Genomic DNA, 16,091 nt, shown 5'->3' on the forward strand with positions numbered 1-16,091 from the left:
GGAGAGCGTGTGTGTTTGTGTGGGTAGATGTGCGCGCGCGGCTGTGTGTGTGTGTGTAATCCTGTCCTCTCCATTCTCGGTCCAATTAGATCAGTAATCCCTGGTCTCTCTTGCTGTCTCAGCCACTTATTGATCAGATGTCAAAGAGACAGGGCTTCCCAACACTTGCATCCCCCAACTCAAACACATACGCACACACACACACACACACACACACACATACACGCACACACTTCCCATCGCTGAGATCCTACCCAATAACCTATTACCTCCCATCTCTTCTTAACGATATGATGATCCTGCATCAAAAGTAGCGACATTAGTATTATTGTCACATGTAGCCGTGTTACAAAAGAGCATGTTCCTGTTTGTCTCTTAAGCATGACGTGGAATAACTCTTTACATATAAAAACATGAGTTACACTGCAGAAACACAAAAGTATTTTTGGTCTCGTTTCTAGTGCAAATATCTTAGTGCACATGAAATAAGACAAAACTAACTAACAAGTGAGATTTCAGCAAGAAATAGGAGCTTGAATATTGATGGAGCGGTACAAGACATTTTTCCCATATAATAAGAGTAAAATATCTTTCTACACTGGCAGATTATTTCACTTATACTAGTACTTTTTCATCAATATTAAGTAATTATTGACTTAAAACAAGTTCCTGGTTCTTGCTGAAAATTTACTTGTAGGTTATTTCAAGATATTTGCACTAGAATCTTGTTTGAAAATACTTTGTAAGGTTTTGTGCAGTGTAAAAACTCACAGCTACAGTGTTTGCCCTTAATCATTACGGATTAATCAATAATACCCCACATAAACCCTCAGGCTTTGGTGGCAGCCACTAGGGGGCACTAGCTCCCCACTTGAGCTCATTTAACTTCACTTTGATTTTGATGGACAGCTTTTTTTACCATATGTTTTACAAAATGTATAAAGAACGGTAAATGCTTGAGTGAGCTCCACTGTGCGTCTGTGGCCGTCGGTACCTTCTGTGCTGCCAGGTGCAGAGCGCTCCTCTGGCTGTGGTCCGTCTTGTTGACCGAGGCGCCGGACTTCAGCAGAACCTCAGCGCAGTCCAGCCGGTCGGCCAGCACACAGTACATCAAGGGGGTGCGGCCAAACTGGTCCTCATGGTCCCTCAACTGGGGCTCCGCTACACACGCACAGTCAGAGTTAGTTATTCTGCGTTTGAAAGAACAAGTTTTACAAATTTACTCGTTTCTGCTCCTTGTCAAAGTAGTTTTTAAATGCACAAAAACGTCTGTTTTCCTTCACATCCAGCTTCCCTTCACGTCTACCCACTAAAAATGTCTAAAGAATGTAAATAAGCTATGTTTTTTTTCTTTATATATTTCACTTTTTAGGTTAATCTTGAAACTTTTAGTTATTAATTCTCAGGTATATAATATGATAAAGAGGCTCATCTTCCTTTTCTGTTCTTCAAAACAGGAAAGACAAGAACAAATCAGGAAACAAGACAATTTTAAAAAATGTATATTTTAACTGTTTTATACAACTGAGACTTTGACAAACATGGCTGGATGAGCCCTTTTCTCCCAAACCAACACAAATTTTAAAACATATCATTTGCTAAACTCAACTGGAACTGTCTGTTTTATTTAGTTGAGACTAACTGAGCCAACAAGCTGCAGTGAAACATCTCCTGCTCACTGTTACTGTTAAGTATGGTAGAGGATTTGTGATGCTTTGGGCTGAGAATCCGTCTGGAGGTTTGATGCTAGTCACTGACTTGATGCAATGTGATTTCCTGAGACAGAAACTTTTAAAACTACTTTAAATAATTAACTGCGTTTAATGCACTGATTATTAACTACAATCAGAATGCATGTGTGATTACATTGAAATGATTTTCTTTGCAAAGTGCCTCAAGATGACATTTGTTGTGAATTGGTGCGATGTAAATAAATTAGATTTAACTGGCTTCTCTCACAAAGGCCTGCAGAACCCAGCCACAGTGGATGTTACTGTGTGAACCATTTCAAATGTTGACATTTTAAATAAAAATCTGGTCACCTCCACCACGAAACGGAAAATGCTTGATTTGTTCTCCAGGTAGAAAATCAACTGTCCTGTATCGGGATCCAGTAACATAGAAACCATGGACCCACAGAGTCTCTTACTAAGCATGCAGAATTACAGAAATATAAGCAATGCATTTAAATATAAAATCAAAAGGAAATGCAACTTTCTGCAGCTACTCTTTTTGATTTCATAAGATTTTAAATAATGAGGTTGTGTGCTTTATTTCAGAAATGTGAACTCAACTCGCCTTGTTGTACTTAATAAAGTATATTTTTCTCTTGTTTAGGGTCTATTTTTATTAAAATTAGAAATTAAATGATTGTCACATCTTGAATTTCACAATATGTTTCTATGTATTACATTTGTGGCTCAAATTTTATTCTGTAAGAATGAGGAGAAAATGGACTAAAACGGTTGCTGATCTACACAGATTGTGTGAAGAAACCCCTCGCTCCTTTTGCTACATGTTATTGCATAAGGCCAAGTGCTGAATTTTAACATGTACCCAAATGAAATGTTGGGACTGTTTTACATTCTTTGATTGTCAGGTTTAAGGCTTTTTACACATGCTCAGCAGGTGTGCTAGTACTGCCAGAGCGTACTGCAGCAGAGGGAGCTACTGATGAACGCCAGCGTGTGTCTGACCTGTGATGAGTTTGACGAGGGCGCTTCTATCTCCGTTGACAGCTGCCGCGTGAACCTGCGAGCCGGGGGAAGCTGATTCTGGGCTGGACGTCGCTGAGGCCTGCAACAAAAACACACTGAAGGTCACAACTCAACCTAAAGCAACATACGCTTACTTATCGAGTGGGCAACATAATGAGCCGAGACAGCTTCCTGTCTGTCCTCCTTGCTCTGAGCAACACCAGTAGCTCTCTATAGAGATGGCTTGCATTAAATAAGACAAACTTCAGAGAGTAAAAATGACAGAAATTTTAGAGGAAAAACATTGATTTAGCAAACCTGGAGGTGAAGGGGTTGGTTTGCATTTTTCTGTAGTCCAAATGAAATAAAAGCCACAGAGGAGTCTATAGTAGATCTAAAAATCACTCCTGACACTGCTGTAAAAATTCAATATGTTAGTGAGGCAACAATTAAATTAAAACTAACACTAGTACTACATATTGAACCAGTTTCTGATCAGATTTTCACCACTCGGCCTACCTGAGTTCAAAGTTATGGTTAATCATAGCAAATCCAAAAAAGATTAAAATAATGTTCAGCTGTCCTGGTAGAATATACCCGACATTTTCTCAATTAGATCCTTCAGCTAAAACCATATTGATTCTTTTGATTTGAAAGAATCAAAAATAATATCTCTGTACAAAGGTATCAACCAGGAGAGGAGAATAAACAATTCCTCAGGGAATGGCAAAAAGCACTAAATCTGGACATTTCTCCAAGTTGAAGAAAAGACAAAATGGAAACTGGCCACTGAAAAAGCAAAATTAGAAGAGGCAAATTAACAGCATAACACAAATAAATAATATTGTACAGTTACCAAAAATAGCACAATCAGATTAAAAGAAATTAGTAGAATAATTTTAGAAAGTATACAAGATATTTGTACACATAAACCATTTACAAGAAATTAGAAAAATCAGGAAGGATGTGCAAATAACAGAAAGGATGTAAAGTGATGGTTAATGGTCAGCTGGGAAGGATCTGTGATAGCGCTCCTTTGTGCACCAAGGATGCAGCAGTCTGTCACTAAAGGAGCTTTCCAGTTGAGCAACAACTTCATGCATGTCTAGAAGACATTATTACGTTTAGACATTTATTTAATTTCCCTTTGGGATCAATAAAGTATTTTTGAATTTGAATTGAATTAGTCCAACAGTGATGTTACTTTAACTAGATTTCTTCTGTCTCCCACCAAGGGGTCATCTTAGGACATCCTGTAGGAATGAAGAACTGATGGCGGCTCTTCTAAAGAAAACTCCCAAAACCATGTGGCTCAAATTTCCAAAAAACTTTGTGGAAGAATAAGCTATAATATGCTAAAACCAAACTGGAAATTTTGGGACAGAATTCTTAAAATAAATGTTTGGCACAAAAACAAAACTGCACATCTTGAAAACAACACCTACCATGACAGATGGGGGTGGCGGCATCATGAGTACGGATGAAAATTAAATGAACAATTCCAGCTATCAGTCAGTCCAAAACCTTTAGGTGGGAGTTAATATTTTCAGTATTGTGGTGAATGCAGGGATACATCTAAACCAATAAAAGAGCAACTTCACAGGAGAAAATTACAGTTTTCTAATCTTTAGACCTAATCTGATAGAAACTCTGCAGGATGACAAGAACAGGGGCTGTGGACAAACGACGTCTTCACAATCTGACAGATTAGGAGAACATCAGGAAGCTAGAATGGGCAAATATTTTATTAAATAGAAGAAGACTGAACGCTGAAATTAAATGTAAAGGTGCTTCAGCAGAGATTTAGTTTAAGAATGCACACACTTACGTGGCTAGACTACTGCAGTTCTTTTAATTTTTTTAATACTTTTGCCCAAATCAGATTTTCCAGGTTTAATTATTTACAAATTAAAGATATTTGTTAAATTACAAAACCAGGATTTTTAAAAATATATTTTAAACCATTTGAGATTCCTAAAACATACCTCGACGCACAAAAAAAAAAAAAATTTTTCTAATAACTGATGGTGTAAAGTGTGTGTGCGCGCACACGCTGATACATGTATGCTGGACGTCTCCTCCTGCTGAGGGGGTTAAATCTCTTCCTGGCCCCACTTAACCAGAACCCAGTGAAAGCTGGGTAATCTGCAGACAGGAAGCAGCTGGGGAGGGGGGACCCTGTGTGAGCATGTAGGAGGGGGGTCTCTCTTCATGTCTTATTCATGTCTCATTAATACTGCAGCAAGCCTGGCTGTGTTCGTGTGTGTGTGTGTGTGTGTGTGTGTGTGTGTGTGTGTTGGGTTGGGAGATGTGGGGATGAGCCCTGCGGGGCAAAACACAGAAATCAATTATTGCCCCTAAACACATAAACGCTCGAGGCACCAACTCCTAGTTACAATGAGAGAATTTTTCTGAAACATTTTCATCACTGTGTCTAGAAACAGATCTGATTTAGCACTGGAGATGCACCAATCAATCGATCAGAGAGAGGAACCTGGCAATTTTCCCTTTAAGGGCTCAGATCCCCAATCACAGGTCAAATACTGAAAAGAATATTTACATTTTCACTAACGGCACCAACTAAGATGGACTTTGAACAACCTTAGAAACCAGATGGAGGTAAGTGGCATATCCTCTGAAATAATCCTGGAACCGCTTTGTGATGGACACAGAACTACTGCATCTATTAAAGGACTTTAAAGGGTTTTACTGTGATAAAAAACAAATCGAAATGATCATTTAGAAATCAGCAAAGAAACTCCTGATCACTGGCTCTCCATTTTATATATGGAAGGATGGATGAATGGATGAAGCTTTTATGTAAATACCACCATGAAAGAACCTGGTTGGAGATTTTTATTTTTAAACTCAGATGTTTATTTTGTACACAACAGAAGGAGGCATAAAGTCTTTCCCCCCAACCTTTTCTACTCTCAACACTTTTTCGGACCAGAAATCTTTGAAAATTGTCAAAGAAATGATGAAACTCCTCCAGGTTGCTGCTCTATTTTCTTCTCGTCCCACTCTTCCTCCCTCTGGTCACCTCATAAACAGCGCTCATGTAGACACTGCGTGCAGCATGGCAATTACTTGTCATGCTTCTTGCTTTCTCACGCTCCACCAAGAGGTGGTAGGGACCTAACACAGGGAACATCTTTGTGTGTGAAAAAGGGGGTTAGGTAGAAAAGAAATGGAAGATGCAGCACCATAAAGGTGTGTGTGTGATTATGTCGCTGCGTGAGTGCTTGGAACATGTGCCGCGTCATGGAAAGTGATCTTCCGTGAGAGGCAGAGCGTTTTTACGGCCACTTCACCAAAATTAACCACAAGCTTCTCTAAACATCTCTAATTAACAACGATTGCTCAGACAGAAGTGTGCACATACACGCATGCAGCTTTCAATTACTAATATTAAACATGTGCAGAAAGAGCAGACATTTTACAAAGGGCTTCACTAGATTTGATGTTAAAATCATGTTGCAAAGACTTTGTTTCTCCTTGTAGTCTGAACTTTTCTTGCACCATGAAAAATTTTTCCCTCCCTCAAATTTTTCCACATTTTTTTTCCACTTTAAACTACAACCACTTAGGTATTTTACAGCATGTTGACTAACACAGCTTCGACCACTGTTATGAAATGGGAGGGAAATGATACAAGGTAAATCTTTTCCAAATAAAAATCTGAAAAGTGTGCCATGCGTTTGGACTCAGCCCCCCCTGAGTCATTTATTTGTAGACTGTTATTATGCTGCAGTTCCAGCTGCAAGTATTTTGGGGCTTATTTCTGGCCACTTTGCACTCAAAGACACAGCAATGTTTACCCATTCTTCTTTGCAAAACAGCTTAAGCTTGGATGGAGAGCGTTTTTGAACAGCAATTCTCAAGCCTTGACACAGATTCTCAATTGAATTTGGGTCTGAACTTTGACTAAGCCGTTTTATCAAATGAAAGTGCTTTGATTTTAACCATTCCTCTGCAGTCATCTGCTGGTTTTTCTCCAGTTTTGCCTGAGTTATTTGTTTGTGACAACTATGTCTGAGTTGAAGAACAGTTTTCTCGCAGCATGATGATGTTACTGCCATTTTTTACTTTGAGGATGCTGTGTCCATGGTGATGGACACAGCATCCTGTGTCAAATTTTAAAGCAAACCAAAAACAGCTTCTGTCAGGCTTTCTTTCAGAAATAGCCTTCTTCTTCTTATTATTCTTCTTCGTGTGAGAGGAGGGTGAGTGGAGAGCGGAAGAAGAGCGAAAGAGAGAGCGATTGTATATTTTCTATCTTTGGTTTTTTCTTACTGCTTTTTCACTTGGGGGTTTTGTTAATTATTTAGTTGTGATTTTGTGTTAGTTTGTCACATTTTAAGGGGTTTTTGTTTGGGTTCGGGTTTGGCCGTCAGGCGTGCCTGGCTGGCCGGCGTCTGACGACGCCATGGTGTCTGGTGGTGGGGCTTTCTCCACGCTAACGCGGAAGAACGGCGTCAAAGTGGGTGCCGGTTCTCCGTGTAGCGTGGAGGAAGTTTGTTTAGCGGTCAGGGAAGTGGTTGGACATGGGTCCATTAGATTGGCAGCTCGCATGAACGGAGCTGTTGTTCTATTTGTGGAGAAGGTTGAGCAGGCTCAACGGCTGGTCGAGGTGGGTGTCACGGTGGACGGCATGTTTTTGCAGGTTTCGACCTTGACGCTGCCTGCGACTAGGGTGACCTTGTCGAATGTGCCGCCGTTCATCAGTGATGATTTTTTGGTTAAGGAGTTGTCAAGGCACAGGAAGGTAGTGTCACCCATAAAGAAGGTTCCTTCAGGCTGCAAATCACCGTTATTGAAACATGTTGTCTCCTATAGGAGACAGCTGTTTACGATCCTTAATCGGCGAGATGAGGAACTGAATTTAAGCTTTCGTGTTAGAGTAGACGAATTTGATTACATCCTGTTTGCAACGTCCTTTAATATGAAATGTTTTGGCTGCGGCCAGGAGGGGCACATTGGAAAAATGTGTCCCGACAGGGCTGGGCCGGCCCCACCGAGTGCGGCGAAGCAGCAGCCTGCTGCTGCTGAGCAGGTGGAGGATCCATCTGATGAGGCTGCCGCGGCGGGGCCCTCTGCAGAAGAGAGGGCGGAAGGTATTGTTGAGGGTTCAGTAGTGGATGGTGAGGAAGCTGTGAAAATGAGTGTATGTGTGGGAAAGGATGGAAGCACGGTGTTGTATGGTGATGGGGTGAATGACGATGGTGATGGTGTGAATGGTGGTGAGGGTGAAAGTGAAGTGGTAGAGAGGGATGGTGTGCAGGGAGAGCAGCAGGAGGAGGTGAGGGGCGATGAGGAGTATTTAGGGTGTGGGGATCAGGGAGGGAAAGGAGAGGTGCAGGTGGAGGGACAGAACAGTGCAGAGTCGGTTTTTGGAGCTGGAGTGGCAGGAGAGACAGGTGAAGCAGAGGAGGCGATGGAGCTGGAAGCTTCAGCCCCGTTAAAGAGGCAAAGCAAAAGGAGGAATGTGGTGGCTGCTGTGCAGGCCAGTAAACAGGCCAGTAAGCTGGCTGCAGAGAGGAAAGAGGTGTCGGACAGTAGCGACGCTGAGAGCTGGGTCTCTGACACCAGCGAGATATCTGTGTCATAAACGAACATAAGAGAACCTAGATACCCTACAGAATCTTTTAAAACGTTTTTAGAACAAACTAAAGGATTTAGAGGTGTAAAAATTGAAAGTTATTTTCCTAATTTGAGATTATTTTATTTCTCTGCAAGACATCATATTAGGAACAAAGAGGTATCAGGTTTTACAGATTCAGAAGTTTTTAGACTAAAGAAAATAATGACCAAAGTTAGAAAACAACTTTGATTTAAATAATGCACAGTAGCACTTTATTATTTTTTATTGTCTTTTGGTATTTTGTTTTTAGCTTCTTACCCAATATGAATTCTTTTAAAATTGCATCTTTGAATCTTAACGGGGTGAGGGAGGCTGAAAAACGGGCTTTAATTTATCAAACGCTGAACCAAAAGAAAATTGATGTAATTTACCTGCAAGAAAAGCACAGTGATCAATTAATAGAAACAGACTGGGTCAAAGAGTGGAGGGGGGGGGGGTCATTTTGAGTCACCGCACCTCCCAGAGTGCAGGGGTGGGCTTCCTCTTTTCCAGAGTGTTTATCCCAAACTCAACAGAAGTTGAACATGTCATTCAGGGGAGGTATCTTTTAGTCAAGACAAAGTTTGATTATTTTAGTATAGTTTTTATTAATATTTATGCTCCTATCACCAATGCAGAGAAAATGCTTTTTTATGAAAAAATTGGGGAACTTCTTCTTCTTCTTCTCCTTCTTCACACTCTCCTGCTGACAGGCATTTCCACCTGAGTTGTGGAGTTCTGCATCTCCTCCATAACTATCATGGACATTTTCACTGATATTATGATGAATGTTTTTTTGACATACATAGATTGTGATCTTGCCACTGCATGTTTTTTCTACCAATGTGCAGACCTTTAGCATAATTTGGAATACTACATATGACATGTTTTGGGAATTGGTACTCTACAGATAATTAAATTGAATATGAATTAAGATCTTTGCAATGCTACCGGAATAAAGTGGGGCTCAATTAAAAAACAAAAAGCCCTTTTATCATTTTTTATTTGCAAAAAACAAAAAAAAAAAAACAAAAAACGTTGCATCATTATTATTCTTCCACTCTACTTTGTGTTCGTCAACCTCCTAAAATCCCAATAAGATCCATTGGTGTTTATGGTTGTAGCATGACAAAATGAGGAAAAGTTCAAGAGTTCTGAATAGTTTTGCAACCCACTGTGTTCTGATTCTTCTTTACATTTTCCAAGTGAACCTGAAAGGCTCCAGCTGCTGCAGGAATAAAGCAAATTGATTATGAATAATCTTAAAAGCAAAAAAAAAAAAAAAAAAAAAAACATAATATGGCCGAAAAGTGACACAAGAGGGACGAGTCAATATCCGAATCCGTGTGTGGGACATTCATGACCGCCATATGCAGCCAGTTATAGTTTCATGAGAAACGCAGTGCTTTGGAAACACCCACCGCGCGTCCAAATTTGGCTAAAAAGGCTTTTCGAGATGCAGTGTCTGCAGTCAAACAAAGGAGGGTGTAAAAACAACACAAGTTCCCGTTGAGAGGTTTGGAGTGGTCTCATTTAGCTATTCATACGAGTTCCTCAGGGAGCGCTCGGCTTGTTAATAGGAAGACAATAACTCAGAGTAAACCATCGATCAGTGGCTGAGGTCCTGACCAAGTGAATGTGCATCTGTATGAGTATCGACTCATGCTGATGCTGACATTATTTAGTCTTTATTCATATTCTACCTCACATAACCAAAGTGACTTTAACAAAGAATCCAGACGCTTCCCTGAGACCTTTCAGCAACACTACGGGTGTGCGGCACACAAACACGCTGCAGCCTGTACATGCACACAGACCCTAACCAGCTTGTCAATAGGTGCTATTGAGACGAGAAGGTAAAGAAACCAGAGTGTACGTTTGTGCAGAGCGTTTTTTTTTTTGTTTTTTTTTTCTCATGGCTGTCCATCACTGTGAAGGTGTCTGCTTTTGACAGAAGACAGCTCTGACATGCTGGGTAAAAACAGGGGGGAACTACACAACGCTAAGCCCACACACACCCACACGCAGTTTGTTTTACAGTTTAAAACATACAGATTTACAGTTTATGAGTCATAACAGAGTGTGTTTATGTTCTTAGCCTACGTGGGGCCATTATATCCGCTGTCTAGGCCACCTACATGTCCCTCTGTGTGTTTCAGAATGAGTCTGTATGTTTCAGATAAAAAGATATACGCTGCAGGAAACAAGCCCTGGGTTTTGACTGACAGCTAAAGAGGTAGGAGGAAGGATAATATCAGTCCAGAGGGATGTCCAATCTGCGAAGCCCCATTTCTGGGGGACTTCCCGGTTCCCTGAAGACCAATGAGCCGGCTCCCTCGACTGGTTGGGGGCCGAGCCCCGGGGGCACAGCGGGGCCAATCAGCAGGAGGCGAGAGGGCTGAGTGACATATAGATCTGCTAATTTACATCATTACCAGAATGCATCCTGACAAATGAGCCCCCGGGGCGCGAGCCAATCACCTGGGAGAGTAATGCAATTAGGCGGGACTACAGCTGTCAATCTCACAGCCACAGGGGTCAGTTTGTGATGCCTATGGTTACAACAGGCCTGCCTGCTGTCTGATTATTAACATATAAAACACATATAAACATAAAGCTCCAGTCAGAGGTTTACACACACTCTGCATCAGCATAAATGTGATATTTAATTGGGACTTTTAAAGATTTATTTGAACTGTTCTTTATCCAGGACGAAGTAAACAACTTCAGAATTTATTTATTTTTTTTGTTTTATATTATTTTATATGTTTTTTAAAAAAAAATTTATGTTGAAAAACGTTGAACCGTACCCATAAGCCTGTCGCAATAATCAATTAATCATTCAATGTTGCTTTGTCTATTGATATTGATCACGTGTCTATCGTGAAATATATTGTTATTGATTTATTGCCCTAGCTGGAAGTGGCCGTGTCATTCACGCTGATGATGAAAGCCTGTAAACTTATGCCACTAATCTGAGCGCATTCAGATTAGACGACCATTTTTGAAGTGTTTGCCTTCAACCAGTTCGAAAAGGATATGCTGTGTTTGACTTAAACAAAGATTACCTTGTGTCGCTCGAGAACAAACACCAGAGTTAAAGCGTGAATATTTGCAAACGCCTGGGTGTTGTTTGTGACTATTTGCCGTATGGTAAAGCCGGTTAAGAAGTAGGGCTGTGGACCACAAAGCTTAAACTCTGTGCAAAAAAAACTAAAATGACAGAGGAGTGTTTTCCTGCATTTGACTGACATGCTTTAGCATCATCAGATGTTATTATATCACACTGTGGCACTGCGCTGAGTCAGAAGGGTTGTGTCCAGCATGCAGTTCATGGTTTTAGTTAGTGCTAAAACCATGTGTGTCTCCAGCTTGGGTCTAAGAATGGTAGAAGAATGCTACTTTCTTAAGAAACTTCTACCAAAAATGCTCAGATAGAGTCCTTCTCACCTTGTCTGTGCAGTTCAGCCAGACACTCAGAAAGTAAGAGAGGTGGTGCGTTTAGTGTCATCGCATTATATCACTAATGAGACGCCTCCAGGAGGGAGGAGAGGGGGAGACAGCAGTGCAGGCAGTAAAATGAAGAAATGAAGAAAAGACTGAAGAGAAGTGAAGAGAACATGAATCGGGGGGGGGCTGGGAGACAGATAGACCAGCTTGGGGACTTTTTCCTCTCTCCTCCTCCATCCTCGTTCGCCCCTACACCTCCAAGTCTAATTGGACTAAAACTGTGATCTAATTAAATGGCCAATTAAAGTGCAGAAAGCAATGTGCCCACTGGCGAATCAGAGGACGAGGACGTAATCAGATGGAAAAACAAACAGAAAAAGAAATCAATGGAAGTGATGAAAAATGGGGGGGGAACTGAAAAAGAAACAAACAGAATCAAAGTGATGGCGGGTTTGTGCTGCTACTTAAAAATAACTCCTCAGCAAAAAAAAAAATCAAGTGCAGAGGTTTGATAGCTGTCAGCAAATATAATGTTTCAAATGTTCTGTTTTATTAAAATGTTTCTTTTGTTCAGCTTAAACTGCAAGAGAGCTCCTAAAATGTCTTAATAAGTAACAAATTGGTGCAAAGCTAAACTTCCTGTTTGTCATTTATTTTTAATATCCGCTTTTTAGTCTCTGAAACCAAAATTGAATCATAACTCGTCATGTTAATAATGTCTTATATTTGTGAAAATGTGCATGAAAAACACAAACGGAAACAGAACTAACAGCACTGTGAGTGGCCCTTCAGTGTTTGTCCACATTTGAATTTGTCTATGCAAAAAAGCTGAGGGTCAGTCAGGCTGAGCATCAAACATAACATCGAGTTTCAAGTCTTGCAACAGAAAGCAACCAGTCTGAACTTTGACTGGTCCATTGCATTGTAGTTTTGTCTATATGTCAAGAGTCATTGTCTTGTTTGAATGGTGAGCTAAGCGTGTTTCAGCACATGAATGCGGTTTGTTCAAAACTCCAAATCCCGTATGAAATACTTCAAAGCTGTTGGTGGCGAGAATGTGACGAAATGTGGAATAGTTAAAATCAAGAAACAGTCACTGAACACTTAATCCAAGGCACTGCACATCAGAATCGGTGTCTTTTATCATGTGCAATTAGAAATTAATCTCAATTTGTATATCTGTTAAAGCACCATGGAAACTAAGACTAATGCAGTGGTTCCCAAACTTTTTCTTCTGCGCCCCCCCTATGGATTACAGATGGCTGTCTGGTTGAAACGACGCGTGTGAGGGGGGGTTAGGGCTAGGGTGGAGGGGGGGGCAAAATGAATGTATGTAGCTGAAAATAGGCACCAACATCGGTAGCCTACAAGGTACTTGTTAAGCTTAAGGTTCTGTATTGATATTATCTAGTCATCTTTTAGCTAACATTGCCTTCATCCAACAGCTTTACTCAACTCAGTCGGTTAGTTTGGAGGGAAAAACTGTGAAAAGTTCTTTGCGTTTTGCTGGTTTGCTGCCGTGATTCTAACACAAACCTACGTAGCTCCGCACAGCAGCAGCAGGTCTCCTTCACAGGTGGAAACCCAGCGCGAGCGTCGTAGCGCTCATGTTGCATTTAAAGGCGGCTCGGAAAAACAGGTTACAACATGTTAACAACGGATTAAACAGTTTTAACTGCTGATAAAAGTGACAGAGGACACAAATATTGGAAGTGTGGAAGCCTCTACTGTATCAAATTGACATAGGAACAACGGAGAGTTGGCCATTCTAAGGTAAAAACACAGCGCATACAGTGTTCAGGTTTTTGGTTGTTTTTTTTCATCCAGACGGCTTCCCGCGCCCCCCCTGCAATCACACGGCGCCCCCCCTAGGGGGCGCGCCCCACAGTTTGGGAACCTCTGGACTAATGTAAGAAATACTTCAAATTTACATTACTTTGTTTTCTAATGCAAAAAAAATCCCAGAATAGAAATTTTTGACTAATGATTTGAGCAGGTCAGTGGTTTGTTTTCTCCTCCTCGGAGGGAGCTGATTCTTCCTCTCTCCATCTGTGACTATGTCCCACACTGGGAACCCCCCCTATGGACAGCTTTAGCACATCAAATATTAATGCTGGGATTCAATTCAACATCTAATCTCCTTAATAATTAGGGAGATGCAGCACCCACAATTAGCTTTGTTACACGAGGCCTCGACAGTCTTAACTCCTGAGGGGTAATTACAAACTGGAGACCAACATATATACAAACAGTTAGTAGAAAGAAAAGGTTCTGGGATTTGAATGTGCGAAGCTGCTTTAGGGTTTTGGATTCTTACCATGTCTTTGTTGAGGGGGGACACTTTGGAGGATTCTTCCCAGTTCAGATCATCCTCAGTGGGTGTGAAGACACATCCAGGTCCCCTACCTGGTCTGATCCTGGCTCCTGGCAGAGCAAAGAAAGACGCTCACTCACGCTGAGACCGACCCACCTGTCCATACAAATAACTGCCAGTAAAACTCAGCTACTGTGCTGATGACAGACGTAAGGTTGAGGGAGACTGTTAGTTTTTATACTTGATCTCATCAGATGTGCCTTATCGGTATCAGGATATGTAGAGGTTTTAAAATGTTCCAGCTAAACTTGTTCTTGTTCTGTTGCTATAATTTTAAGTCTTTGCTGGTTTCTCAAATTTTTTTAAATTATTATTTTTAGCACATTATATTAAAGCTGAAGTATGTTTGTTTTTTACATATTTATTAAAACTGTCACCATGTCGTGACAGTGTTTTGTGAGACAAATAATCTGTGAAAAGATCAATCTCCTCCATGTCCTTCCGAGTTATTATTGTCATCTTAAGAAATGCACCAAAAACAACCAATCAGAGCTAGGAGGTAGGGCTTAGCGCTGTCAATCAACTTCGTGTATTCGCTGCTCAATGTGCTAATGGTGGAGAAACAATTTACCTTTATAGGAAAACTGTTTATCCATCGTCATCAGTGGCTATGCTAACTAGCTTAGCATTCACAACAGTCTCTGCTATGAGGAAGAAGTTGAAGCGTAATAGAGGGAGAGCAGACATGCCAGGGTGATGGACAGCGCTAAGACCTTCCTTCTCTCAGTGATTAGTTGTTACTAGTTTAGCACTGGGACAAGGCAGAGAGGAGCAAATTTTTTTCACAGACTATCTGATGCCATACTGTCATGGCAGAGTGGCAGTCTCAACATGTGTAAAATTTAATAAAGTTACATACTGTAGCTTTAAGTTATGGCTATGTTATGACCAACATCATCTGCTAACTTGACAGTTGTCCTGTAAACAGTCACTGACTTCAGAAGCAGGTAGGCCTACTAATTAATATGCTAATATCAGCTTGCTATGTCTATAACAAGCAAAACAGCAAAAATATATGAAATTGTGCGCCATAAGGACCTAAAAGTAAAATTACATTTAATGGATATTTCTTATATGTTTTTGCTGGAGTCTTTATATCAATATCAATACTTACTATGGGGATAAATACCTACTATAAACTAACTCAAAGCTACAAACATATTATAGATAGCACAACTATAACACTATCAATATGTGTATTATTTCAGTAGCAGTAGGAAAAATGGTAGCTTCTCTACTCAAAATAAAAGCACTTAGATCATGATGTTTCTGTTTAAAATCTTTGTGTTAATAAATTTAAGTAAATAAGTGGCAGTGGAATCTTAATGTTTTTACTCAAGCTTACCATAGCCAGATAATCTGAAAGTTTGAGTGAGTTTGAAATAACAAAAATTACAAATAAACTTTTTATGCAGTTGGAAGGAATTGGAATAAACCGTTTAGGTTTATTTTGGAATTTTTAGGTTTTTCTTTTATTTATTTATTTTTCTGTTTTGTCACACCTAATATTTCAGATCACCAAAGTAATGTTAACACAAACATATCCCTGGGTTATGTTTTTGTTTTGAAAACTGTTTTTTAAATGAGGTCATAAAAAGGGGGTAAAAGCTGTGTTACACATAGATGTGGGAATAGCAAATCTCCAACTACAATGATGCAACTCTCCTGTGTTTCGCGAAATATATTTTTCGTTCGAATAATATGGTTCCACAGAGTCTAAGATTAAAACCACTCGAAATGTTGATAATGTATCATGCCAGTTTAGTCATGTTTGTAATCATATTTACCTTCGGAATCCTTTTTTCTCAGACAAAACTCTTCAGAAAGTTTTCCTCCCAGGCGTCCCGTTGGATCAACGTTGTAAACACTACAATTCCCGTTACAGTGCTACAGCAAAATTCATTCGCCATGTTTTGAGTTCTCTCTGTGGAGTGTATCGCTTGTTTAA

At 40.3% G+C, this 16,091-nt stretch overlaps 1 protein-coding gene across 4 annotated transcripts in view; it reads right to left on the reverse strand.

Annotated features, from left to right (window-relative positions):
• Positions 1-16,082, reverse strand: part of invs (inversin) — a 33,450-nt gene extending 17,368 nt beyond the window's left edge. For 2 of the 4 annotated variants that reach the window (XM_016673451.1, XM_016673452.1), the window contains exons 1-4: positions 15,931-16,082; positions 14,087-14,193; positions 2,697-2,796; positions 995-1,161 (exon numbers count right to left, since the gene is read on the reverse strand). In XM_016673451.1, coding sequence (XP_016528937.1) covers positions 995-1,161; positions 2,697-2,796; positions 14,087-14,089 — 270 coding nt within the window. In that variant the 5' untranslated portion in view covers positions 14,090-14,193; positions 15,931-16,082. Of the gene's footprint in view, positions 1-994; positions 1,162-2,696; positions 2,797-14,086; positions 14,240-15,930 lie in introns of all 4 variants that reach the window. The other 2 variants (XM_007556215.2, XM_016673450.1) reach the window with 2 other exon arrangements.
• Positions 16,083-16,091: the final 9 nt, after the last annotated feature.

Source organism: Poecilia formosa, unplaced genomic scaffold (assembly GCF_000485575.1).
Source record: "Poecilia formosa unplaced genomic scaffold, Poecilia_formosa-5.1.2 Scaffold77, whole genome shotgun sequence".
NCBI lineage: Eukaryota > Metazoa > Chordata > Actinopteri > Cyprinodontiformes > Poeciliidae > Poecilia > Poecilia formosa.